We start from the raw sequence: 26,352 nt of genomic DNA, 5'->3' as shown, positions 1-26,352 counted from the left end.
AGAGACAGACCAGCTAAAATTTAAAGCAAATGGTGTGGAAATAAGGAGTGTGCTAACTTTTAAAGTGCAATAAAAAAAAAAGTTGAAAAAATGCTAGTAAAGCTTGCGATTGCAGGGAGGGGCGATGAACCAATGGCGGATGTCCTTCCCAGTTAACAATGTTTGCTTATCCTCCCGTCTTGGCTGAGTAACACAATTTCTGCCGAGGTCACCTCTAGCATGGATCCCGCAACTAATAGAAGCGGGCTATCTTTTGGTGTTTCTGAAAAATGGAAAATCACACCAAAAATAGGGGTGGGTTACCTTTCGGGGGTCGGGCATCTTTCGAGATATTACAGTAGGTTAATGCCTTCCAGAGGAAAAGCAGGCTTCAACTATTTGTGCGAACGCATGCCAAGAAGTTTAAGCAGGTTGAGATTGAACTTGCATGGTGCTCATTTTGCATGTATGTTTCTATTTATTTTATTTGACAAAGGTATTAGTCCCACAGCAAACAATAAACAGTAATATACCCACAGAACGCCGGGTAAACATTTTATGTAACACTGAACATTCATACTATATACTGGACAATGGTTCCAGTATGTGCAAATAAAATTATTATTACTGAGAAAACTAAAGAGCATCTAACTAATACTGTTAGATTATACAAGAAAGACAAAATAGCAACATGAAGTCAATTAGTTGCATCTCACGACACTTAACAAACTCAGGATGGTATTTGCTGCAACAATGCTATTCTGTCAGCACATTCCACTCCCTACTGTTTTTGAAGTTAAAAACCCAAAAGCAATTTTCGGCCTTTTTTTTTTTTTGTTATCTATTGTTCTAATATGTTTACTTGATACAACTCTAGAGATATGAGGTCTAATTAATATAGGTTTGTCTATCAGAAGTGTTATTCCACCCAAAATCATGTAAAGCATTTCTAACAGTTCATTTTGGCACTCTTCCAGTAAATTATGATATAATAGCTGCCATGGGATATAGCTCCACAGATAAATCAAGCCTCCTTTTCTCTGGAAAAAAAAAAAAGAAAAATGCCAGCTTAAATACATTTTTTTTTTTGTTTCAATACTGACTTTTCAGACTGAGGGTCCCACACTTCTCTGGCATACTCCAACCTAACATTTTAAAAGCTAACCGTCTCGTTTCAAATGTTTGTTTGTTTTTAAGACATTTTTTAGTAGCCAAAGTTTACCTGTAGCTTTCTTGATTATATATTATTAATGTGCATTTTCCAGCATAGATCATTAGTTTTTGTACATGTATTCAATTACTCTAGACAAGAGTGTTTCTCTAGAAAGTAATTATACAGTGCAGAAGCTTTGAGCGCTTTGTACTACTAATCACTGGTTCAGCTAATTCTTTTTATACTACTTGTTGAAAGCCACCTGCTTGCATTTGGATCGAGGCTGGTTGGTTTTGATGATGCAACTGCAATATCCCGGCTCGCGGCCCAACCTCGTAACCAACCGAATGTGCCCGAGATCAAAGTTAGGTAGTTGATGCACTCGTACGTAAGCGCCGATTCATTGCCACGCCCGTTAAGCGAAAAACAGCGCTTACTTGACGCTTCTAAGTCCCTCGCTGCCTTGGCGGCTCTTTCGAGGGCGGACGAGTCGAAGTGGAAGCCCTCTGTCCTCGACTTTTTCTCGTCTCCGCCGCCTCCTGGGGGCGAACCGCCTCCTTGGACGGGCACGCCGAGGGTCGACAGGTCCGGCATTTCGCCGCCACCGGACTGATCCTTTCTGATGCCGAATAACCAGGACATTTCGCCGTTTCAAAATCCGCTGACCCCGCACAGCCGGCCGCCACAAACCCAAGGAGAAGCACGTGTGTTCAATGACTGGCGTCGCGCTCTTTAGTTACGATGCTAACGTTAAAAAAATTAACGTGACGTCATTACAAGTAGCTCTGAGTCACTCTATTAAACACTCGTGTATTGAAACGTCGCAAGTATTGTGACGTAAATTTAGCCATAAAGAGCCGTGGGCAGTAGTACTCTTTCGCAAACTCGGATACTCGAACGCAGCCAAGTCGATGCTGGCAGAAACTAGAGACGGAAGAGCTCGTCAAATAATTAATTAATAAATAACAAAATTATCACATATGTAACCACTATAATCACTATCTAATAAAACAATACTTTTAACGTGTAAATAGTTTAAATTTTTTTACCTAATGATTTTTCAGCACCGCGTTTTTTAGAGCACGAACCGCTGCGTGTTTACTTTGCTGTGTGTTTTCTTGTTCGTTTTCGCTTTTGGCCCCGCTGTGCCTGCTGCCTGCTGGCTATTGCCGTTATCGAGATGCTCTTACTTCTGCGGAGCCGCGACACGTTGGTAAATGTTCGGTAATCAAGTACCGTAGATAGGTGTATCGCCAGCTTCGTTGTTAACCTGATGGATTTGTTCAGCGATCTTCCCGAACCAGGTATCAATCGGCTCTGGCGCCTGATTCCACGAGTTCTGCATGCAGCGTTTCGTTGTCTCATCTTCGCGCAAAATCTGTGTACTCTAATTTTTCGGCCCATTTTTTTTTTCTCGAACAGAGGATGTTTCTAAGCCGATTCGGCGAGACCCGCCGGCGAAGGAGATCAGCCACAGAGTTGTTCGAGCGGCGGCGGACACGTTGTTCGCCGACCTGCCTTCTCCGTCGTCAAACCCTCAACTACCACAAGCTGCGACGTTAGCAGCGGCAAAGCGACCGCACGATGCCGTCGACGAGGACAACTCGCAAAATAAAAGGCCAGCTCCAAGTATGACGATTCAAAAACACGAGTTGCACACTCTTTGAATTTTTTTTTTCTTACCAAAGTTACGGATGTATCAGCGTCCTTGCTGACACGCTGTTCTATTTTCCGTTCTGTTCCAGGTGCTCTCGCGCTGCACGGATTTGTCGCAGAACGCAAAGGAGAGCGGGACGAAATGCAGGACTCGCACGTCATTCAGGATGCGTTCCACGCAGAAATCCCGCACTTGCACGGTTCCATGTTAGTAGTGGTGACTGCAAAACGCTCCTCATTCTTGCGATGTGGCCTGCAGAGGAGTATACTTAGACTTAGATTGCAATGCTCGGGTGGAACGCAAAGCCCAAGTTCGGGCTTTCGAGCATTCTACTGTTTGCTGATTACCGCATACAGCGTTTTTGAATTGTATACATGCTGGCACTGATGATGGCTATAGCAAAGCGCAAGGTTGTCTCTTTCCTGAGTAGGGGTTGCGGTGACATCAGAACACTGAGCTCTGATTGACTCCGATTGGAAGAATAGTGGGTAGACCAGCAGCTAGCATTAAGGCGGACTACCTACTATACCGCCATCAGAGCCAGTCGGAGCTCGGCATTCTGACGTACCCCTGTGCAACAAGCAGACGGACTTGCACTCCGGATAGACCCCTTTTGAAAGTGCGCCCTCTTTTGGAATCTGTGGATCTCTGCACAGTGGCGGACACAAGTGGGGGGCTTCTCGCACGTCCCACGCTGTCAGTTATTCGACCATTGTGCGGTGTATCGAATTTTTTTTTAATCGGCACGTGACTTTCGAAAGGGTTCTATTTGCTGGGCGTTAAAATTCTTAGCGCATGCTCAGAACGAGCCCCCACTTTTTTTTTCGAAAAAGAATTGCAATCTTGGTGGTGTGGAATGCGTGTTGTGGGAGCATTGTGGACGCTTGTCATAAGCTCAGGCCAAGCATCAATGGACTGAACTACAGCCGCCAATTAATACTACTTATAGCTCAATTTTGATTAATCTTTTTTTAATGTGTCGGCTGAATGGCAAACTGCCCAAGTCGAGGGCATTTGTGGAACGCAATGCTGATGCAGTGAGCAAGTGTGGTGATGTGTTTAAAAACAGTTTCGCTTTCATGTGTGGGAGATTGGTGGCCGAGCGGGCTAGCGCACACCAGCTGGGAGCATATGGAGCGAAAGCTCATGCTTGTGATCCCAGGGATCGTAGGTTCAATCCTCACCCTTACCTGTTTCGATCTGGATGAGCATTGTACCTGCGTGCAGTCATGTATCACTAGTGCGTGGTGCACGTTAAAGACCCCAGGCTAGTGGTTGTACTGCACTGCCTAAATTTCTTCTCTATAGCTGAGACATCAGATGCCCATTGGGGCTGACTAACTTCTGGCTGTATAAGCATACAACACAATTACTGTCATTTGTTGCCCAACTATAGAAAATATATGGGTGCATAGGCGAGGACACCCTTTCGAGTTGGAAGAAGTTGCGTTCATTTGAGATGAATGTGGAATGAGCTCACACCTTGCACACCACGGCTGTATGCAGATCTCCCGACCTTTCTAAAAGACTGTACAAAGGAAGGATTTATTTTGAGTTTCGCCGAATGTTGTTCATATAGGAGTCCGATGGAACCAAAGACTGAATGCTCTGTGGCTTTTTGCTTCATGCCCCAACTTTACTTTTCGCCGCAATAAATTAAAAAAAAACATTGCATACATCTCACCCTCATGCATGTTTGACTTCCACGGTGCCTGTTACATGCACATGTTCAGAGGTGCACACACAGTGTGCATACTATCCTGGAGGCATTCTGGTTTACCGTTACATTGTACAAAGAGAGAACACGTGCCCTTCTTCATATTTGCATGGCGAAATGCTCTCTCTCCTGATAGGAAAAACTGGAAAAATCGCACAAAACATTATTTAGTTTCATGCTGAATTTTACCTTTAGTGTTAACTTGCATGTCACATCAAATTTAATTCAGAATTATTGTCGTCTCTGTTTGGAAATTTGGGCTAAATCTTGCTCACTGCATCAAAAGCAACCACGGGCATTGTCTTGGATTATAAACTGAACCTCAAAACGAGGAAGACTGAAATAACAGACAACTCAACTTATATAATTGCTGTTTACTTGCCATGAAGATTTTGTGCCTTGTTCATAATTTTATTTCTTCCTGTCTCGGGGTTTAGTTTACATTTCCTAACTGGCTTGACTGCATACTTTTTCTTGAAAAGCATAGCTTGTTCTTGCTTGTTTTTTTGTTTGTTTGCTTTTGCTGGAACGGCTTTTCAATAGACCCTTTTCAAAAGTGCACCACTTTGTAGCTAGTGCGCCAATCAGCTGAGCGTGCTGTTGTTTAGGCATCCACTCTGTGCATTTTTTGGGCATGATAATTGCATCTGCATTCAGTGTCGACTTGGCTCTGCCCGTATCGAGAATGAGTACTGTGTCGGCGTCCAATTGCACGTTTCGTGCTAAAGAAATGGTGACTGCCAGTGTTGCTCGATGGGGCTTTGAAAAGGGTTTATTATCATTTCAATTGTTGCTTTGATGGGGAAGTGGTGCCTGAGTGTGGGTGGTCCCCGCCTTCTTCTCATTGCAGACGTCGCCTGTCCTACTATGGAGTGTTTGACGGGCACAACGGCTGCCGAGCGTCTCGGCACGCTGCCCAGTACCTGCACCGGCACTTGGCTGCCCGATTCCCGAAGGGTACTTCCCTCCCCATTCTTGCGACCTTGCGCCTCGGCCTTTGTTTAAGCTAGACGGCCCCCAAGGTCAGTTTAGTCGCTCTCTCGCTCCTCTCGCGGCCCCCGAAGCCAGCTGCACCCACGCCGTTTGCGGGAAGGACACCACCCTCCCCAATTAGACACGCTCCTGAGCACGCTTTCTGGGTGCACCCTTATTTATTTTATCTATTCATATATTTGCTCAAGAATACTGCCGGCCGACTTTTATTGGCTGAGGCAGGCATTACAAACAAATACACAATACGAAATGTGGACGTTGTATTTTCCTAGGAATATTAGTTGACATTGTGGTTAGTCACTCGTAAATAAAACAGTTCATCTAACGTGCTATAATCGCTGACAGAATGAACGGCAGGGTGTGTTTTTCGAATGCTCGGCCTCTCTCTTGCGCTATACTATTCACTTTTCTACGACTAGATACCCAGGGTAATCCAGATATCATTCGCAAGCTATTCTTGTATCAATCTGCGCTCCGTTTCACTTTAAGCCTGAGCGTAGCAGCGACTACAAGAGCGAGCTCTCCAGGCTTTCAGCGTCCCTGCCAAGCATGCGCTCTAGTGCAGTGCAAGCACTGATCCAGGCGACCCGCTCATGCTCATAGCTACGGCTTTGTAGCACTTAAAGTGAAGCAGAGTCTAGTGTCCCTCTGCTATTATGTTAGGATGGGAAGCGTTCTGGTCAAGAAAACAAAACAGGAAAGGTTGCCTTGCTTCGTCCCCCTTTCTTGTGTTGAGCGCGATTTTGTTACCTGAACTCGTAAAAACTGAGGAAAAATGTATACAGGTATGTTTTTCGGTTGTGAGGTGAAAGCTGCGTTGCCGTTTTTCAAATTGCTAGGCGTTTGCAAATAGTGGATTTTGAGTTCAAAGCAAAGAGTAGTGGTTTCGGCCGATTATTTTTGAATATTGAATGGTTTCTCCGAGCCTTTCACTGCTATTGGCCCATTCTTAAATAAAAACCCAGCTGAACTCGTGGAGGTTGTTCCCAAGCTTTTACTTGTCCATTTATCGGCTGAATTAATTTGAATGAACTATATTTATGAACTGTAGTCTGAGAAAGTCCAATGCCTACACTGGGATGGCAAGGTTTGACGGACTTGACATAAAATTAAATCTATAGAGATGCCCAACTATACCTAATCGAGAGGATTTATAAATCTTGGCATATGCAAATGCCCTTTCTAGTGCGCTGCAGAGAAGCAACACTTGCAGAGCTTGTTTTTGTGGGTGTCGCTTCTCCGCAGTTCACTGATACTCGGTAAAAAGTGCGCTCAACGGGGCCAATCCGCCATAATCAACACTTCGAAAAATATGAAGATCACAGGTCATCTCGAAGCGAATATCGAATAGCGTATTGTTCGAAACCGCGTATACACCAACTCAACTCTCCTACGTCACGCCGCGGTGGTGGCGCGCCGGACGCACTTCCGGTCTGGGGCGGTGGGCAGAAGTCGCCATGCCAGACATACATTCCTGTGTTCCCTTGGAAGAAACGAGACAAAAAACCTGCCTTCTCGTCAAAATGCTTCGATGGGGGCTGTACCAAGAGAGTCTGGAAAGGTTTGACGGTCAGTTTTCATGTGTTTTTGCCCCCTCCGTTCGTCCGAGGACGTGGATAGTAGCCGTGAAAGGGGCGAACCAGACGCTGTCGAACTACGATTGCGTGTGAGGGCAACACTTTGTGGTCGCCAGATGTATTTGCTTTGTTCCAACATGAACGAGAGAAAACCGCCAAGTTGTCCGGACCACCCGCGGGTTCCCCCAGTGCGTCTTCAAATTCACACGGCCGCCTGATCGTTCGAACTTTCGTCTGCTCTTTCAAACTTGTCTGCTTTTTGTCGTCTGCTCGTTCAAACAAAAGCGGCCCGTCGACCAAACTTTGACCCAGTGATTGCAATAAGAAGTAATTGCAGGCCTCAAAAGACTTAAGTAGGCTCGGTGTAAACAGTAGATACAAGATGTTGATCATTGGTACCGGTGGCCATCACCGACTTGTTACGCTTGGTCTGTTCCCACTTCCGATTTCCAGTATCAACGTCGATCATCGCCGTTGCCTTCTACACTTTTGCAGCACGAGCGACGTCGCGACCGAAAATAGCTAGAAGAATCTCATCATGGTTTTGGCTTCCATTCTGTGGCGTTCATGCGGATGAATCGCCACACGTCAAATTATATTTACGGAAAGTTTAGCGGCGTAACGAGCCTTGATAATTTCGCTCAGGCGATTAAAGTGGTAAGACATTGCGATGAGGACGTAGAATCGACAATTACAACGCGAAAAAGAGTATGCAGACTCACACAGACGCCGACAACGTGATAGTCGAATGGTTTGTTGACGCGGGACGCGGTGCTTCTCGCCCGCACTCCATTGCACATCTGTTCGAACTGTCGTCTGCTCTTTCAAACATGGCTGCTTTTTGTCGTCAGCTCCTTCAAACAACAGCGGCCCGTAAACCAAACGTTGACCCGGTAATTGCGATAAGAACTAAGTGCAGGCCTCAAAACACCTTTGAAGGTTGGTTGGGGTGAGTAGGCTAAGTGTAAACTAGATACAAGAAGATGTTGATCACTGTTACCAGTGGCCATCACCGACTTGTAATGCCCGATTCTACTTGCGGTTTTCAGTGTCGACGTCCACCATATCAGCTACGGTCCACGCTTTTGCAGTCCGAGCGACTTCGCGACTGAAAATAGCAAGCAGAATCTCATCGTGGGAGTCGGGCTGTAGCGCCCATTCTGCGGCGTCCACGTGAAATGAATCGCCGCACGTCACATTATTCACGCAAAATTTTGCCTCGTTAGTTTTTCTGAAGCCGCTCAAGTAGTCAAACATTGTTAGGAGGACGTAGAATCAACAATTCCAACGCGAAAAAGAGCACGGGGACTCCCACCGACGCCGACAACAACGCAATTCAATGGTTTGTTTATGGGCGACGGCGGGCTTTTTGCCCACCATCTACCGCGCATGCGCGGCGCCGGTGGCGTCCGCTAGGGGCGCTCCGGTTTGTTTGTAAACATGAGTTGGTGTATTGTTCGATACCACAACACTACAAATTGCATTTGCAATGTTCTTTAGAAAGGTGAAAGCAAGCATGCATACATTTCGTTCAGAGTTAGATAGTGTGGTACAATATGTTATAGGAATCGAAAGTCTTTCAATACAAATTACGTTGTCTGTTTCGTGCTTGGTATTGGGTTGAGATGATCGATACAGGCACTAATTGTTCAATGCAAACTTCGCTCCGATTATAAATATTTCTTGCTTTGCAAAAGGTACTCGAAAAGCAGCTATGCGAGACCTTCTGGAGCGGTGGGTGCCACGCACAGTTCTTGCAAAATATGTATGCAAGGTTAACAGATGAGTATGGCATCGTATTTCATAGAAAAGAAAGTGGCATTCTTATGACTAAATACAATGGACCCTTCCATCGCATATTGCCCAGGCGAAATGTGCCCATTCACTGGGTTATGGACCCACAGCATGTTTTAAGCTATTGCACACATTTGAAATGTATTATACATCTCACTAGATGACGCTATGCTCAATGGGATTATTGGAATATAGAGAGTAATATTGCTCTGATATTTGTTGTATGGTACAAAGCACCATTACCTGCCTATATAGGAAAGGGATAAAAATGAGTGCATAGTTTTGAATAGGCATTTGATGGCATTTCCTGTTTTTTTTTTTAAGGAAACAATGGGTAGCTGTACGTGCCACGAAATATTGTAATTCTGCTTTCTTTTTGCTCTTTCATAAAAAAAACCAAACGTTTGCATTGGGGCAACTGCAGAAGAACCGACTAAATATATTTAATGAAAAGCTCTTTATCCAAAGGCTGTCACGTGCTGGGTAAAACCATCTTGCGAGTCGGCAATCGGTGGCTCGCAAGACGCTGGTTCCTGGTGTAAAAGTGTGTGCCCTTTTCCAGTGAACCGGTTTATATCTGGGTTGAAGATCTCAAGGTTTACAAACCCTTTACTAATGTGCATTGCGCCACAGCATAATCGCTATTACAGCCTTTTGCTTCCTCGCTAAATGCGTCCCTGAGTTTAGCAAGAGCTTGCTACCATCAATGCTGTTTCGGTGTGATGTCAACATCGATCATTTGCGTGCACACAATGCACATTCGGAGGAAGCGGGTGTTTAAGGCACTGATGTTCGAAAGAGATGCCCAGTCTTTCCAAACCTGTCAACATATTGTGCTGAATTTGGCTCTCAATATGTGACCTGTGCAATATACTTTGACTGCTAGGATACGGCACTGCATTTATTTTTCGCTTTTTATACTGGCAATTTAACGACAGCAGAGTGTGTTGTCGAATGCTATCTGGTTCTGTTGTAACAATTTCTAGCGATACAATAACAACTTTTGAATAGAAATTACAAAATGCCCCTTGCTTTGGTAGAAGGGCAGCAAGTGGACACTTACACTGGTGCAAGCAGTTGGGGCTACGATTGATTTTGCTGTGGAGAGGAGATTGAGATTAGTCAGAACGTGATGGTCCTGACATGTTGGTAGCTTCACCGTTCAAAGGTGTGTTGGACGAAAATTGCTGGGCTGTCAGAACTTGGATGCAATGTCTAGTGTGCTTCATTGAATAATAGCAATGAATGTGCAGGGTTGTGAAAATGCAGTAATTGCACTTACTACATCTTGTGATCATGTAGAGATGACCCGACTTCTGTATAGTGCGGTTTCACATGACATACTTCTGGCCCAAATTCTCGCCGGACGTCATGTTGATAAATGTTCGCCGTGGGTCTTTCTATGCGCGGAGGCAGTGTTTTACAACTTAGTAGAACTTTGTGCGTCATGAACGACTGCGTCTGCTGGAGTAGTCGGCGACACAAAGGAGCGTCGTCTGGTAGTCAATTTTTATGCACACCGGTCTTTATTCAAACTTAAGACGAGCTGGCAATCAAGAAGTGAACAAAGGGTCCCAGTGGATGCTGCCCAGGCAATTCCAAAAGAAAACGAATCCGAATAAAGTTGGATTTATACGACCCAAGTATGTGCCCGATCATACTTACCGTGTTTTGTCGTCAACGGTGCAGGGGTGGAACGGTTGCACCATTTGCGCCATTTTGTGCCAGACGCATTTGTCTGCGCCATCCTGCGCCCGTTTGCGGAAACTGAGCCACAGCCAATACCTCTCACCATTGTGCTCCAAATCGCTCAACGTGTGCCAAAGTTTTTTATTTTGTCTTGGTTTCGGTTTTTATCGACTCGATTGGCAACAATGAGCACGTTTAGCTTGGTTGGCCTTGCAATCCTTTGTTCTGTTTATTCTTCCTGTGTATCCCGAGTCGGAAGCACGCGAAAAAAACTTGGGGGGGTCCAATTCCAAGCGCTACACCACCTGCGACTGGATTGTTATTCTTCAACAATAAGCGGCTAAGCAAGTCGGTTGAGGTGAGGTCGAGTCGTTAAGCATCAGATTACCTGAGGCTCTGCGGCCCAAGTTCCGGACATTAGCCTGTTGAAAACACATTAGCAAAAGATTCCTTTTAGTACTTCATCGTTAGAAGTTGGAACCGCATTCCTGCAAGATAAATCGTGATTTGATTGAACTGAAACGCGGTCCGATCCGAAACCTTGCTGGCTAGCAGCTCTCACGCGAGCGGAAAATCTGCTCGGCATACTTTAACCTTGCTCCTTCTTATCGCTTAGAATACGATAACTCCGTTAATCGTAGTCTGCTGCTTTGATATTGAGTTGTACAATAGGATAAACTCGGAATTTGTTGCCCTGTTCCTCCGCGCAACTGCACGTCCGTTGCTTTTGCACGTCATGTGGTTCGCACATATAATTACTATGTCGAGCAGGTGTGGGTTGTGCCATAAGCAGTGGTGGTTTGCATTTTGAGCAGCTGAAAGCCACTCAGAAAATATCAAGGACACTATCTGCAGAAATATGGTATTTGCTTTTTGGTTCTCATTAATTAAGGCTCACAACGTTTCAAGATTTCGCATCTGTTACACTGTTATCCCATCTATCTAGGTTCTTAACCACTCATGTTCATCTGTGCTGCTAAGCACAATTGAAATTGTTCTTGTGCTCGTCTAAGACACAAACCGAGGTGCAATGAAGACTGATTTGAGCTGCTTCTAGCCTGCTCCAGAATGTAGTTTTAGCTGCTCCCAACCTGCCCTAAAACAGCTGTTTCAGCTGCTCCCGTGGCTGCTCCCAAGTACATTTCATGAGTTCCACCCCTGCGGTGCCACTCGCCATGTTTTGGTATTTCACCAAAACCATAAACGAAGCCAATAACTAAGCGTCTGCATGGAAACAAATAGCGAGAGTGGCGGATGCTCTGCATCAACATGGTGGAACGTGGCTTACCAGAAGTGAAAAGGCGTTTCGTAAAATTGCCCTGTAGGTTGGAGTCACAACCGATGCGAAAGTGAGCAGGTGATCGTCGACTGCTCAGTACGGGCAGCACCGTGAAGTGGCAGCTGTGGCCGGTGTGCACCTTTCGAACCAAGCGTGGCAAGGTGCAATAAAGCGCACAATCGACCACGGCTGCCGCTTCTCTCTGGAGGAGGCGACACCCCAGATGGATGTCGCCTGACAACCTCCTGTCAGTCGGAAATGCAACCTTGAACGGTCCTCTGTGGCTGGAAGGTTCAGTGTTTAGCACTAGCTCAGATGATGTGTCAACCGTGCGAGAAGAAAGAAGTCGGTATTAACTCCAGCTGTACTTGGTGGTTTGTCTGGAATCTCACCTTTTATATGGAAGCGAGACACGCATTTTAATGATTTATGGGTTTTCAGACGTCGTGAAGCACTGGAACAAGTTGGAGCGATAAAAAGATGGAAGTGAAGAATCACTTTATTGTGTCTTTAATGGGTCATAAAACTGTCTAGATTTTGATTATCTACAGCGTGCAAACCAATACCTCGAACCCACTTTAACCGGTCGCCAAAATTGGTTTCAACAGAAATTTCGAGTTAATATATCAACACAGTGGTTTTCAAATGGGGATCCGCGGAACCTTTGAGGTCCACAGAGGCATTCTAGGGGTCTGCGAAGCGCAGCCTCATCAGTCAATTCGGCAATAAAACTTGTCTTTTCTTAGATTGAGAAGAAACACTCCAATTTTCGGGTGAGTTTTTTGGTATATATGTCAATAAGTGGGGTGTGCTTCACACTAGCCCTCGGTTAAATTCATTTATAAAATAACTATCATAATTCGCCTATACCTTTCCTTTCCCGTCACCACGAACGAGGTCCTCCATCATCTCCGCCGATCCACAATGGATCAACCACCGTATCAACAGATAAACTCACCTTGTTCATAAGAGAAAATAAAGGTTCAACTGTTTTGGGCAATTTATCGCGGCACTTTGCAAGTGACACCGTAACGATGCTCGCTGACCTGTAGACCCACGTGCTGTTTACAAGCAAGCCCTCCTGAGGTATGGGCAAATGCGCAGTTCACACACGAGGTGTAGACACTGCGCGTGCGCCCTGCTAATGGCAGCATTACCGCAGCAGCAATGCATCAGGGCCCTGTATCTGTGTATATCTGCTTCCGTCAAATGGTGAAAAGTGAGACACGAGGGAGTGCAGCGCCTTGACAGATCATGTTCGCACAAGTAGGGGAGGTTCCCGAGGAATTTCAGTGCCGTATAATCGCGTAAAGGCATCCTCCCCCGGGGATCACTCATCCTGTGTTTCTGGCTAAATATCTAGAACACAAAAATTCGGAAACGTCGCCAACTTGCCAACTATCGTCGAACATTGCGCAATGTCCAACAGGAATAGCGTCAATTGCGCGACCTGCGGTACCGGTGCGCGAGTGGCATCCGAGTTTGTAGCGAGTTACTAGTGAGTTCCCGCATTTTTATCTGTGATATGCGCCCGCAATATCTGTTCCCGTGACATGGAGGTTCGTTCTGAGTCCCCTTTTTTTTTTCATTTGAGTTCTGCAAGTGCAATTTCGCTTCTCATGGCACGTAGGTGTGTAGCTGGTTTCCGCGTGTTTACCGCACCGTAAAACATGAATCTGCTATCTGCGGTATCCTTTCCTGTGTCACAGGAATTTGTAGCATATTCCCACACTTTTATTGCATTATGATATGCGAATTTTCAGTGCCCGCGGTCTACAGTATTGGTTCCCGTGTCAAGTTTTTTATACAGGTTTCCTTCCCATCTGCAAAGATAGCCCAGCTCAAGGTTTTCACAATTTATCTGTTCATTTTGGGTGGGCAACCGGCATCTGTCTTTGGGTTTAGTTTATTTCTAAAATACTATCATAAAATCGTCCATTAGGAGGTGCGCACTGCACTGAAAGATGCCAGTCGAATCTTTCGAAAGATAGTCTGCCAAGCTGAGCGCCGCCGTGCCCTCAACACTTGCATCATCTATCGGCAGCTTTTTCAAATGGCATGCACCGTCTCCGAAATGCCGTCGTAGATAGCCCAAAACGAGTTTTACTTTTCTTTTTCTCTTTTATTTTAATTTCAAGTTTCCATCGCCACCCTTGTAGCAAATCGCAGGCTGCAAGAATTGGTTTCTCTATGTATCATTGAGAAACCAATTTTTCCGGACTGTTTAAAGTGTGTTTAAAGCATTTGGTTTAAACACTTTATAATACTCGGAGTACACTCTTCACATTCATAAATAAAGTTCGGCAGGTATAAATTAATAATTACAGGCACTAGCTTAAAAAAAGAAAGTGTTTATTACACACACCTATTTCTTCCTCAACAACTTCTCCCGTGCATCCAGTGCCATTGGGACAGCTTTCAACAGAAGAAAGGTGCCTACAAAAATATGGAGTTTTTTGTATAAATATATATCATTTTTTTTTTTTTTTTATGCAGTCTTGAAATTTTAGTTGAAAACCCTGTTAACGTTGTACTCGCAAGTTGCTTCCTGAATTGAGGCAATTGCGCTGACCTCAAACGCTGTTGGTGCAGCTGGCAGGGAATGACAGAGTTTCTAGTTTTTGTGCGTGCAAGTTGTTTTGACGGCTTCCCGTGATCTCGCGGTGTCTTGGTAGTTGTAACAAGATGAAGTTGGCGCCTGGAAAACTTTTTGCTGTTCAAAGTCTTCCCGCTTTTCTTTATTTTTTATTTTTTTTTTTGATCCGAGAATTTGTTGTATTGTGTACAGTGGGAAAAAGGTACCGCACTGCTGATCGACCTTTCGTATGCCAGTGGTTCCGTCACCTTTGTACCATATTTTCTAGGCTATAGCCTACAAGGGGAAATATTAGATAAAAAGAAAGGTTTTTTTTACATTGTTTGTGCCGGTGCTTAGTCCACATCCTACACGTAGTGCACACCTGGTGCATAGCCTGAACGTAAGCAAAATTTTCCTACACAACACACCTTAAAATATCCACGCCAAGGTTAAGTGTGCTTTATTAGGACACCGAACCTTGTAGCGTCATGAAGACGGCAGCATTAACATCGGATGCCATTTACGAAATGCGTTATGGCTTGTCATAATAAACTACTTTTAGAAGACAAATCCTTGTATTCTCTACACTTGTAGACATTTCGCACCGCATAACATTTCAGCTTACATGTATAGTCCGTGGACTATAGACTGGAAAATATGGTAGATGTTTCATTGAGAGTGTATCATCACAGTCCCAATTTGGCTGGTGCGAGTTTGTGCAGCGTCATGTGTTTACGAAGCCTCCGGCCCCCACCCCTTACAAGGGGCTGTGGCAATGCTTGCCTGTCGTTGCAAAAGCATCAAATTGTCCGCGAGTGCCCGCAACGATACAAACTCTCCCTCCCCCCCTTCGAGGTGAATTGGCAGGAGAGACAAGAGCGTGTGTCTCATTAGCCACGCCCTTCTGCCCCTTCGCCACAGGTGACATGGAGCACGTCGAAAAGGAAATCAAGCGAAGCATCATGGAGAGTTTCAAGAAGACGGACGAGGATTTCCTGAGGAGGGCGGGAAGTTGCAAACCCTCGTGGAAAGATGGCACCACGGCCGTCACGGTGGTGGCCATCAACAACACCCTCTACATTGCCAACCTCGGGGACAGCAAGGTAGCAGACCCATTAACCTTGGCCTTTCTCCATCCGGTAAAGCGTGATGCTTGCTGATGCGGTGCGACTGACTCTGGTTACTGAGAAGACGTGCTTTGTCTCTGACAGCATGGCTGTTTGTGCAGGGTACAGCAATACGGTCTGGTGCGGCGACAGTATGAGCTGGTACATTAAAAATGCCATCCGGGGGTCCCGGGTGTTTTAAGCCGTGGGAGGGGGGCTCCTTCAGTTTTTTGAGCTAGCTGAACGAACAATGTTTTTTAAATACCATGTGCTTTACTCTTCCCGGCATGTTGTTTATTATCTCTGAATTCAGAATAGCCATTGAGAAAACGCCAACTAAAGGTGATGTCAAAGCCAACATTCATATTCTCCCGCACTTTCCAGGGGTCTGATGTCGCATGCTGTAAAACTGTAGAGTCAAGCAGGCAGTCTAATAAACAGAGTATGTCATGCATTTGTAATGCGAGAGCGTTGAGGAGCTCGTGTCGCAGAAAAGCCGGCGTCACTGGCATGACGCGAAAACCCTGATTAGTCTATAGGGTCGTGACGTCACAGCCACATGACCTCGCGCGAGAATTTCAAACGACCTACATTGCTCATGTGAAACACGACGTCACGTGTGGAATTAAAGTTATTAAAAAGCATGACATGTAATGCAAATCAAAGGTTGCCGTTTGTCTCAAATGATTTCACTTTATACAGTAATTCATTTGCCTTAAAGAAAAATTTGAAGAATTTGAGGCAGGATTCAAACCCACGAACCTTTGGTTGTGAGCCAGACACGCTACCGACTAGGTCATGTCCGCCACACTTCCTGCCTACTGGCAGGAAGAGCATGAGAAGCGAATGAGAAGGTGATGCAAACGGGGCCCGATGTCGCTTTCCACTCCTAAAAGTGGAGCTTAAGCATCGTCCAAGTTTTTTTTCGTTCAGCCGGAGTGAGTTTTTGCAGCGTTCATTTCACGCCATCAAACTTCTAGTAACCCATCGGTAGCATGTTGTACTACCCAAATTACGGCATCTGTCGTCACATTTTCAATGTTGCTTGCCAGTAGAGCCCCACAAAAAAAGCGATGAGGGCCAAATATAAAAAATTCAGTAACGTCGCAAAAGAATAAAATGTTGTGTCCTGTTATTTCAGTTACTATACTCATTTTCACATCAAGAAAAAAGTAAGTTTTGCGTATTGTTCATACGCTGCGCGAAGTAGTTCTTACAACATTTGATTGTCGGAGGAAGAAGCAATGCTTTATGGCGTTTGAATTGTGTGTCTTGATAAGCTAACATATATTGAATCTAAGATGCGCCTAATATATCTTAATGCTCTATATAAAGGGGAAAATTGGTAATGCTTTGCGAGGAGCCTGACTTTTTTTCGCTGCGGTTCTTGAGGTGAAAAGGAGTATAGTTCAGCCGTGCCTCTTGATATGTTTAACCAATTTTGAGGCAAATCAGTGACTCATTAATTCGCCGGAGCTGGAATGGGCTGCCATGCTCCCTGTCATTGCAGTGTGGCAGCAGGTTCCTTGGCCCAGCGTTCTGGAAGCACCCCTTGCAGCATTACATTCTCTTCGGCTAGCACTCTGCTATCTCGGCTCGTATTGCTGCCAACTGTACTGTTCCTTTCAGAGTAGGGGCCCATGAAATAATTTGAGATGCAGTGTTTTAAGATGTGTTCTGTGCGTTGTGACGAGGGTATATTTGAACGACAATTTTTAGCCAGAAGCTCGGCTTTATTCATTTATGTTGAGATATTGCGGGCCTTTCTCCCGGCCCCCGGCGGGTTATACGCGAGAAGCGACCAGTTATGTGGCACTGCACACACACAGGGAGCCACCTAACAGCACCATATAAACAGATACTTATACAACAATATGACAAAATGTGCAATAGTAATGTGAAATTTCTGGGTGCATAATCTGATATGCATATCACTAAGAAGGTTTCAGTCACAGTGTTCAATAAAAATGCTCAAATGATAACGTCATTCGTGACAAGACCACTGACTTAGTTTGTAGAAAATGTGCCCTGTCGCAGTGCTTAATCGGGCAGTTGCTAACAACATGAAACAAATTAACGGTGCTAGGGTAGGAGCCTACACCTGGAGATGAATGACAGTTATCAATAGAGGACTTGAGTTACTTCCCAATCCAACAGCTAGTGTGCATGCATCTGGAAGCTTGAAGTGGGCATTTGATGACTTCGTGGCGATAGAGGAGTATTTTGTTCCGAGATCCTTATCGTTATGCAGATGACGGCGAAAATACCTTATAATTGAGGTGGCCCGCAGTTATGGTTTGCATATTCATTGGATGTAGTATTGTAGGCTGTAACAGGCAGTTTGTACCTGTTCCCTCCCGTAATGTGCATTACCCAAGTGGAAAAGAAAAAAAGAAAGGGCCAGGAGGTATTGTTAGGGGTGGTATAATTGCATTTGCTTCCTCTCTTGAGCATGGGTTGCGTCTTCATATGCTAAGTTGTATTCGCAGTTTGACGGATCTTGATGGGGGGAGTTCCCCTTCACACTTGATTGCGGGAGTGTGATGACATCGGGTTTTGGCTCCACCCCTCCCAGGCCATCCTGTGCCGATACAGTGCTGCAACCCAGAAACACATCTCCGTGCCCCTCAGCAAGGACCACACGCCGACAGAGTATGCGGAGCGGATGCGCATTCAGAAAGCCGGAGGTCATGTCAGGTGACTGTCCCACACTGTCTGCAGTCTTTCACAGAGTACAGATTGAAAGACGGTCGGCACCATGGGTTTCCCCGGAAATTGAAATTGGGGGGGGGGGGGGGGGGGGGGGGGGGGAGAGAGAGAGAGAGGGGAGAGGAGAGGAGGAGGAGGAGGAGTAGGAGGAGGAGGGGGGAGGGAGGGAGGGGAGGAGGGAGGGAGGGAGGCAAGGCGAGGGGGAGGGGGAGGAAAGGGAGGAGGAGGGGGAAGGGAGGAATAAAGGGGTCATTGCAAATTAAGGGGGTGCCTTCAGAAAAACAAGGTGGGGTGTACACACCTTCATGAGGGGTGTGTAGGGAAATCACTCGTCGGCACAAAGAAGCAGTATAATCTTTTTTTTTTATCTGCACGAAAGGTATTTATTAAAATTGAATGGTTTGCTATAATGCGCTTATCCGGGACACCAACTTGGGTAGTGAACTTTGGTGTTTGTCACTATCTTGTACGAGGGAGGTGTAAGGAAGAGGCATCAATGTCATGTTTGTGCTAAGTGAGTTGCGTAGCATATGTGCTGTACGCATTTGGTCTAAAGCGAGTGTTGTGGGATATTTGCTAGCTACCAACATAAGTACCGATAGAGTAACCAACGGGTTGTCTCAACAGCGGCGATATCTCAAAGGAGACGTCAAACCTAGTAGCGTGGTCCCCACATCTCCGCGGCAATGTAGACGACGTTTAGGGCTGCATTACTGCGGGTCGGTTCGATTAATTACCTCCGTTGGTGCCAATGATCGACTACCTTGTCTCACTCTCTCGAATATAGCGGAAGAGAAGACACACATACCAGAGTAAGGACAGAGTCCAAGAGCATTTATTAGAACACTCTTAAAATGAACTACAATGTCCCCATCCAAAATGCCCTTCGCGCCGGCAAGGTAAGAAAAGGTCCTTACCTGGCCAGACGCAGGGTTCCGGAGAGCCAAGACTGGGGAAGTATCGGAGAAGTCGCCGACACGTCCTATCTCTTTCGCGGTCACCCGGACGAGTCGCTTTCCCGAAAGCGGGAAAACAAGAGGCGAAACCTCCTCGCCTGTCGGCAGTGATTCGCATCCGAGTGGGGGGACGGGAAGAGGTCCCCCCAAGCCAGGCGGCCCTCCGCCTCACGAACAGGTCGGAGCTCACGGCGAAGGAGGCCGAGTGTTCCGACCCGCGGCCGTTATCACAGCCATCGGGGAAGAGAGACCAGAGGAATCCCCACAGTGTGCAAGTTTCGTTTAATTATTTGAGGCCATTGCACTCCGGTTTAACATCAATGCGACAAGAATGTTGCCAGTAATCAACCGGTTTCTGTGTTAATTACGAGTGTTAGTTTATTGGATGTGTGGGTTCCTTTTTGGGTCGGTGCTGCATAGAGATAGAGCACGAGTCCTGGGTCTTTTGAAACCCAAGCGTTCCCCAGAGCTCTCTTGGGGGTTCTTCGAGCACCCTAATTTTCTCTAAATGGTTTCTCAGTTTGAGCACTACTTTAGCAGATCTGAGCCTCTCACTGATACATAGTGCCTAACACCTGCATGTATGCATTACTGTTTACAAGGCCAGTAGGTTCCTCTACTGCTCTATCACATCGGTGCCAAGACTGAGAGGGGTTCCTCAGCCACCATCTGAGGCAGGTAGGGCTTTCTCGAGATTGAAAAGTTTGAGGACCCTTGACATAGAGTTTAAACATTTTTGACGTTGTTGGCACGCCGACAAAGTGGTCATTTTCTGCACGCGTGACGGATATGGCTTTCGTATAAGCGTGGCATGCGACCACAACCAACAGTATGGGCAGATATTCTGAATCAAGCTCGGTGGACTCTAGTATTCTCATTACACAGACATGCTTAACTGCAGTTACGCTAAGTCACAGTTACCCCACTATACTCTTGGACAATGTTTTGCGGTTATGCAGTGAAAGCTATGGGCGTACATATGCTTGTGCATCTTGAGCATCCGTCAAAGCTGTGCACGCTCACTCTTCACTTCTTCTGAAATAGTTGTTTGATAGTATAGTGCGGTAACTGATCATGCATAACTGCAGTTAAAGGTGACTTAACTGCGTTTAAGTGGCCTGTATAATCTGGGTAAAAACCTCTTTATTTTGGCAGCCCCATGTTTTGCGAGCTGAGAATATTGCGATGTGTCGACGTGCTTTGTTCCTCGTTCCAGGGACGGCAGGGTGCTGGGGGTGCTGGAGGTGTCTCGGTCGATAGGGGATGGCCAGTACAAGCGCTGCGGGGTGAGCTGCCTACCCGACGTGATGCGCTGCCAGCTCACAGAAGCGGACCGCTTCCTCGTGCTCGCCTGCGACGGACTCTGGAAGGTCTTCACCTCGGATCAGGTCATTGCAGCCGTGCTGTCGGTCCTCGAGGTATGTGCGTGTTCCGGACGCCTCCTGCCGCACTGGCCAAGCCTCGTCCTGTGATAGATGTTATTTTAACCCTGGAGGGTGGGTGCAAGGAGAGCAGCACGACACAAATCTACACCCAGCAAAAGTGTTTTTTTTTTTTTTTTTTTTTTTTGAGCCTCCAGTTTTGTGATGGCAATTTTGGCAATCTGGTTTGTGGCCCCCTATGTTTTAGCGGAAAATCTAAACGGCTAAGGGAAAGTGGCTTCGTAAACAGGTTCCTTATATTGGGAAAATGAAAACATGAGTTTCGAGCTGAATGTATAATGTTTTTGTTAAACACTCTGATGTTACACGCCTGAAGGTGTGCTGTTCTTTGCTGTGTGCCTATATATGGAAGAAAGAATATATTACTCTTACCTAAGCAGGTGTAATTATACACCTGCAGTGAGCTTCAACATGGATAGATTGATTGATTGATGCTGTCAGATCATTACGGGGCTTTCACAGAAGTAAATCGTGTTTAAACAAATTAAAAAAAAAAAAAAACAGTCATGTACACACAGCTCACGCAAGTTCTGAACAAAATAGATTAATCACTTGCATTATAGGGGAAAAAACAGACTCTAGAACAATTGATCCATCTCTCAATAATGGCATTATAGGGGAAAAGCAGACTCTAGAACAACTGATCCATCTCTTAATAATAATAAAAAAGAGTAAGCACAAAACAGAATGCTTGGAATAGGAAGCCATCATTCGCACAATATGTAAACATGGTAAAATATCAATGGTGTATTCAAATTTAAAAAAAAAAAACATGTCAGTACTGAGATAAATAGTTAGCACATCAGCATTGAGAGTCTATGCAGAGCTGGCTCTGAGCAATCAGGGCCCTAAGAAAAAAAAGAAAAAATTAATATATGCGAATGGTTAAAATTTTGTCACCTCATATTCAATGTGCATGCATGTTTTATTGTATTCACATGTAACAGGTGAACGCAAAGCGGAACTGACATACTTGGTATCTTTTGTAGGAGCAGAAGTGCTGCACCTAAAATTGGGTTGTGTGTATGTTTATACAGCCTAGAACTTAGTCTGCCTCAACGGGCGACTTGTCTCCCAGTCGTAGATGAGACATTTAGCCAGTGCAGTACAACTGCTAGCCTGGGGTCTTTAACGTGCACACGACCCCACGTGATACACGACCCCACGCCGGTACGATGCTCATCCAGGTTGAAATGGGCAGGGGTTGGAATTAAACCCAGGATCCCTGGGTTCTGCAGCGCGAGCCTGCGCTCCACGTGCTCTGAGCTGTTGCGCGCTAGCCCACTCGGCCCCCGATCCCCCCCAAGTGCTGCGCCAATTGCACCATTCTGCGCCAATCCATTTTAGCTCCACTATCCTGCTCCTAAATGCAAATGTTGTACCAAAACCAACCAAAAAGGCTTTTTTTTTTAAATGTTGCTAAATTTAGCGGATTTGTATTGTTTAAGGTGACTTTTATTGACTTTGTTTGAACCATTTGAACATGTCGTACTCACTTTCCTGAATTGTTTCACTTCCATATCCTATTCCATCCTGCTCTTTTGCTAGGAGAATATCCCCTCATCCCATTTGACCGTGTGTTGTCTTTTATTACTAGCGCAGGTTTTATTAATCAGATGTAGTCCTGCATAGCGAATTATTATTTTGTAGCACATTAACAATAACAGCTTGTTTTTTGTTTTTTTTTAATTTTGTTTGGTGCAGTTAGGCCTCTGTAGCTTTTGTGCCATAAAAACCCCAAACAACAACAACTTTGTGTAAGGAAAATACCGTATTTACTCCCATAATGAATGCAGTTGTGTAATGAACGCACCCGGGTACCAATATTTGAACTTCTTTTTTTCCCTCGTGTAATGAACGCACCTCCAATTTTCGGCTATGCGTCTCGAATTGCGTCCAACTTTGCTTGCCACCAAGCCCACCAAGCCAATTTTCTTTTGCCACCAAGCGGTCAGGCCAAGTCCAGCCAAGCCAAGCCGCTCTTGTAATTGCTGCAAGTGCGTAGTTGTGGAAGTGATCAACAGTGAAACCGAGCGGCGCACAAACTTGACGAAGCTTGGGTCGAGGAATTGCCCGGCCCTGGACATTCTTCGCCTATCGGATACATTGATGTCGACAAACACGCCGTCGTCTGTGGTCTGCTTTCGGACAGTGAAAATCGTGAAAGTGGTTAGGCCTATGAACAATCATGTTGCTCTCCGTGCTAAAGGAGCTTCGCAGGGCGTTTTTCCTTCAACAAAAGGCACGCCGAAAGCGCCCTAAAACGTTCGCAATTTATAAAGCATGCTTACTGTGGCGCGCCCCCGCCCAGCCGTGGGTGCGCCTCCGTCAGTGGAGACGTGCCACAGTACCTTGCCGTGTAATATTGGCACCTAATATGACATTTGCACGAAGTGTGTAAATGCAAAATTTTTACCCCGTGTAATAAATGCATCCCCCAAATATGTGTTAATTCTTTGGGGAAAAGTGTGTTCATTATGCGAGTAAATACGGTAGTAATTCTATGTGAAACACTAGGAGACAATTGCTGCGGTTTACTTTTTGGGATGCCATCTAGGGGCACTAACAGGAGCTCCGACAATTCTGTACTAGTATATTTGGATGCAAGTTAAACGTGCTCCAAGTAAATACCACCGGATATGATCCGCAGCATCAAATTGCTTTGCGGTCCAACCGGGAAAGGCCATGCCGAGTGATGCAACGTTGACGCGACAGTTTTATGGTTGCGCCTCGGTAGCGGACTATTTGCGTGCCACAGAGGAAAAGCGGTTTGTGGTAACTAGGGTACAAGAGAAGTTTCTGGGGCATTCTTAGCTCGTATCTAGCTTTAATTGTAATAATTAAAGCAATGCATCATTGAAATCAGCTGCCTCGAATGATGTAAGTGGAAGGTGTCGTGCATAGTCCCCTTTGCTGGAATTCCTTCTCTTCAGCTTGCACTAGGATGTCGTAGACATTCAGCCCAGAGGTCGGCATTTCAGGTCGCCCTCACTCATCCTCACCCTCACAGCCACACTCACCTAAGCCCCTCACTCACCCTCACCCTCACAGCTACACTCACCTTCAGCCCCTCACTCACCCTCACCCTCACAGTCACACTCACCTTCAGCCCTTCACTCACCCTCACTGAACCTCACGCACTCACGGCCCTCACGGCCCTCACCGCCCTCACGGCCCTCACGCCCCTCACTCACTCATGGCCCTCACCGCCCTCACGGCCCTCACGCACTCATAGCCCTCACCGCCCTCACGGCCCTCACGCCACTCACCGCCTTCACGCCACTCACCGCCCTCACGCCACTCACAGCCCTCACGCCACTCACCGCCCTCACGCGCCGCCCTCACACCCTTCACGCCCCTCACGCACTGGTGGCCCTCACGCCACTCAGGCCAGCTTCAGATGGGGCAATTTCGCCCAGAAACTTTACGTCGCAACACCAGCAACACGGGCCGCCCGCGATCACACGCAGCAACCAATTGCTGCAATTTGCCATCGTCATCATAAAATTTTATTTTTCACTATTTAGACACAATTACGCGTTATAAACGTGTTTTTATGCATTTAAATCTCGTTAAGAATACTAATGCACCTTTCTGAAACAGTTTATTTCCAAAAAAAACGATTGATTTCAAACCAGAACCAAGTCTTTCGGTGTCATCATCACCGGCACGAGGTATCACGTGAAAATTTTGCGTCCCTGATTGGCTGCAGCCGCTTCAAACGCATTCGAATTGCTCCGAGTTGCTTGCTTATTTCGAGCCGGACCCGATCTCAGCAATTCGTGTCGATCTAGGGAAAGCTAGAGAACAACCCGCCATTATTACCAAAATTGCTGAGAAAGATGCTCGATCTGAAAGGGGCCTCACGCACTCACCGCCTTCACGCACTCATGGCCCTCACACCCCTCACGCACTCACCGCCCTCACACCACTCACGCACTCATGGCCCTCACGCCACTCACCGCCCTCACGCCCCTCACGCACTCATACCCCTCACCGCCCTCACCGCCCTCACGGCCCTCACGGCCCTCACCACCCTCACGGCCCTCACGGCCCTCACGGCCCTCACAGCCCTCACCGCCCTCACAGCCCTCACGGCCCTCACTCACCCTCACTCACCCTCACACTCATGAATTTTCCTGGTTCAGAAACTCACTCACCCTCACCTCACCCGTGAAGATGAGGGTGAGTGAGGGTGAGTGAGGGCCCTCATGAGTGAGGTTTGCCGAGGTATGATTCAGCCTCATGCTTGGGAAACGGTTTGCGCTGCTGTTGAGTGAGAGATGGGCCCCAACGCTGGACCCATTGGTAAGACCACTTTGTTTGGCTATAGGTATCCCAGTTCTGGTAATAGCATGTCTTCATGATGATTCTGGAGCTGGGAAAAGTCTTTTGAAGGTACTTGAAAAACTAAATTTTACTTATGCTGGTTTACTATTGTCTATCATTTTGTACCATGACTGCAAGATGTCATTCGTCTCGTTTGCCTTTAACAATCTTTTGCAAGTCATTTTTATTCAAGATTAAGAGAATGAAGGTGTCCGACGACTTGCAAAATCTTCATTTCCAGGATGACTCTTTGGTGGCCGAAGGCGACGAGAAGAGGCTGCTGGAGCTCCGCTACGAGGCAGCATGCAACAAACTGGTCAACGAAGCCGTGCGCAAGCTCAGCGGAGACAACGTGACTGTGGTCATCGTGCATATAGCAAGGGACAAATGATGGACCTCCTCTCATGGCAGCATTTGACTTTAAAAGGAAAAAGCAGAACGCTGTTTCAAGTCGCATTGAAGCGAAGACGACGGAAGATTTTGAAACGACCGCTCCTTCGCCTAGCTTGCTTTGTTTTACAGCCTATGTGTTGCTCCTTCATTTCTCTGACTTCCTCCAGTTCCATACTTTATTGTTTTATATGGTGTCACGAGGCAGCCTGTTTGATCTTAGCTCCGTCGTAAATGTTGTTGACTTTGCATTGCCTCTGACCTCCCGATGACACCTGCAGCTCGCCTGGAGTAAGAAATGCAGGCCATGTTCGAGCGAACGGTAGGCTCGTTCGATTTACCTGCACCTCATGCATCGGTCTAGATTTTATGTATGCCGGTGTACACAACCTCGTTCCATATAGGAGACAAAGCCCGTCTTTAAACGCAAACCTGAAATACGCCGTCTTGCACTTTTCTGCCCGGAATAGGTTGATGTAGGGACGTCGAAAGAGCCTGTCGTCCGCACGAAACTTTGCGGTTTGTCGCCCGTGTGCTGGCACTAAGCCGTGCCGAGATATTCCTCTATGAAGACAAGTGCACACTTCTCTCATGGCCGCCAACGTGTGATACACAATAAACAGTTGGATATCATTTCTCTTTTGTCTGTTGTCTGTGCATTTCCCTTTATCATTATTTTTCTATGCAGTCATTTGAATCTCGCAGATGTCTCCGTAAAAGGATGCTTCAGTCCAGCAATGCCCCTCCAAAGTTCTATTTCACCTTACGGTAGACTGCAGACAACCCTGCTAGCTATCGAAGCCCATCCAATGCCGTGTGAGTGTGATGTGACTTTTGGTAAGGGAGCAGCAATGCGTGGGGCTTGGCTGGAATGGCTCGAAGCATTCGCTGCAGTTCCTCGTAAGTTGAAACTGAGTAAAGGAACTGTGCTTCGGGGCTCTGAAGAAGCTAAGTTTCTTAGCAAAATGTCGGGTGCCACCGACTTGTTGCGTAGGACGTTCCTT

At 46.2% G+C, this 26,352-nt stretch overlaps 2 protein-coding genes across 2 annotated transcripts in view; one reads left to right on the top strand and one right to left on the bottom strand.

Annotated features, from left to right (window-relative positions):
* Nucleotides 1-1,855, bottom strand: part of LOC8029601 (ATPase family AAA domain-containing protein 3-B) — a 30,946-nt gene extending 29,091 nt beyond the window's left edge. The window contains exon 1 of the mRNA XM_029974758.4: nucleotides 1,570-1,855. Within this exon, the coding sequence (XP_029830618.2) occupies nucleotides 1,570-1,774 (205 nt within the window). The 5' untranslated portion in view covers nucleotides 1,775-1,855. The remainder of the gene's footprint in view (nucleotides 1-1,569) is intronic.
* Nucleotides 1,856-2,287: 432 nt separating this feature from the next.
* Nucleotides 2,288-25,983, top strand: LOC8029600 (integrin-linked kinase-associated serine/threonine phosphatase 2C). The gene is given in 9 exon segments (XM_040211202.3): nucleotides 2,288-2,436; nucleotides 2,555-2,761; nucleotides 2,878-2,995; nucleotides 5,357-5,490; nucleotides 5,493-5,528; nucleotides 15,338-15,519; nucleotides 18,098-18,219; nucleotides 20,404-20,605; nucleotides 25,200-25,983. Coding segments are annotated over 9 exon segments (1,182 nt in total). The 5' UTR covers nucleotides 2,288-2,405; the 3' UTR covers nucleotides 25,350-25,983.
* The last annotated feature ends 369 nt before the right edge of the window (nucleotides 25,984-26,352 follow it).

This window comes from Ixodes scapularis, unplaced genomic scaffold, assembly GCF_016920785.2.
Source record: "Ixodes scapularis isolate PalLabHiFi unplaced genomic scaffold, ASM1692078v2 PGA_scaffold1__304_contigs__length_218370807, whole genome shotgun sequence".
NCBI classification, from domain to species: domain Eukaryota; kingdom Metazoa; phylum Arthropoda; class Arachnida; order Ixodida; family Ixodidae; genus Ixodes; species Ixodes scapularis.
This window is presented reverse-complemented; position numbering and strand designations above follow the sequence as displayed.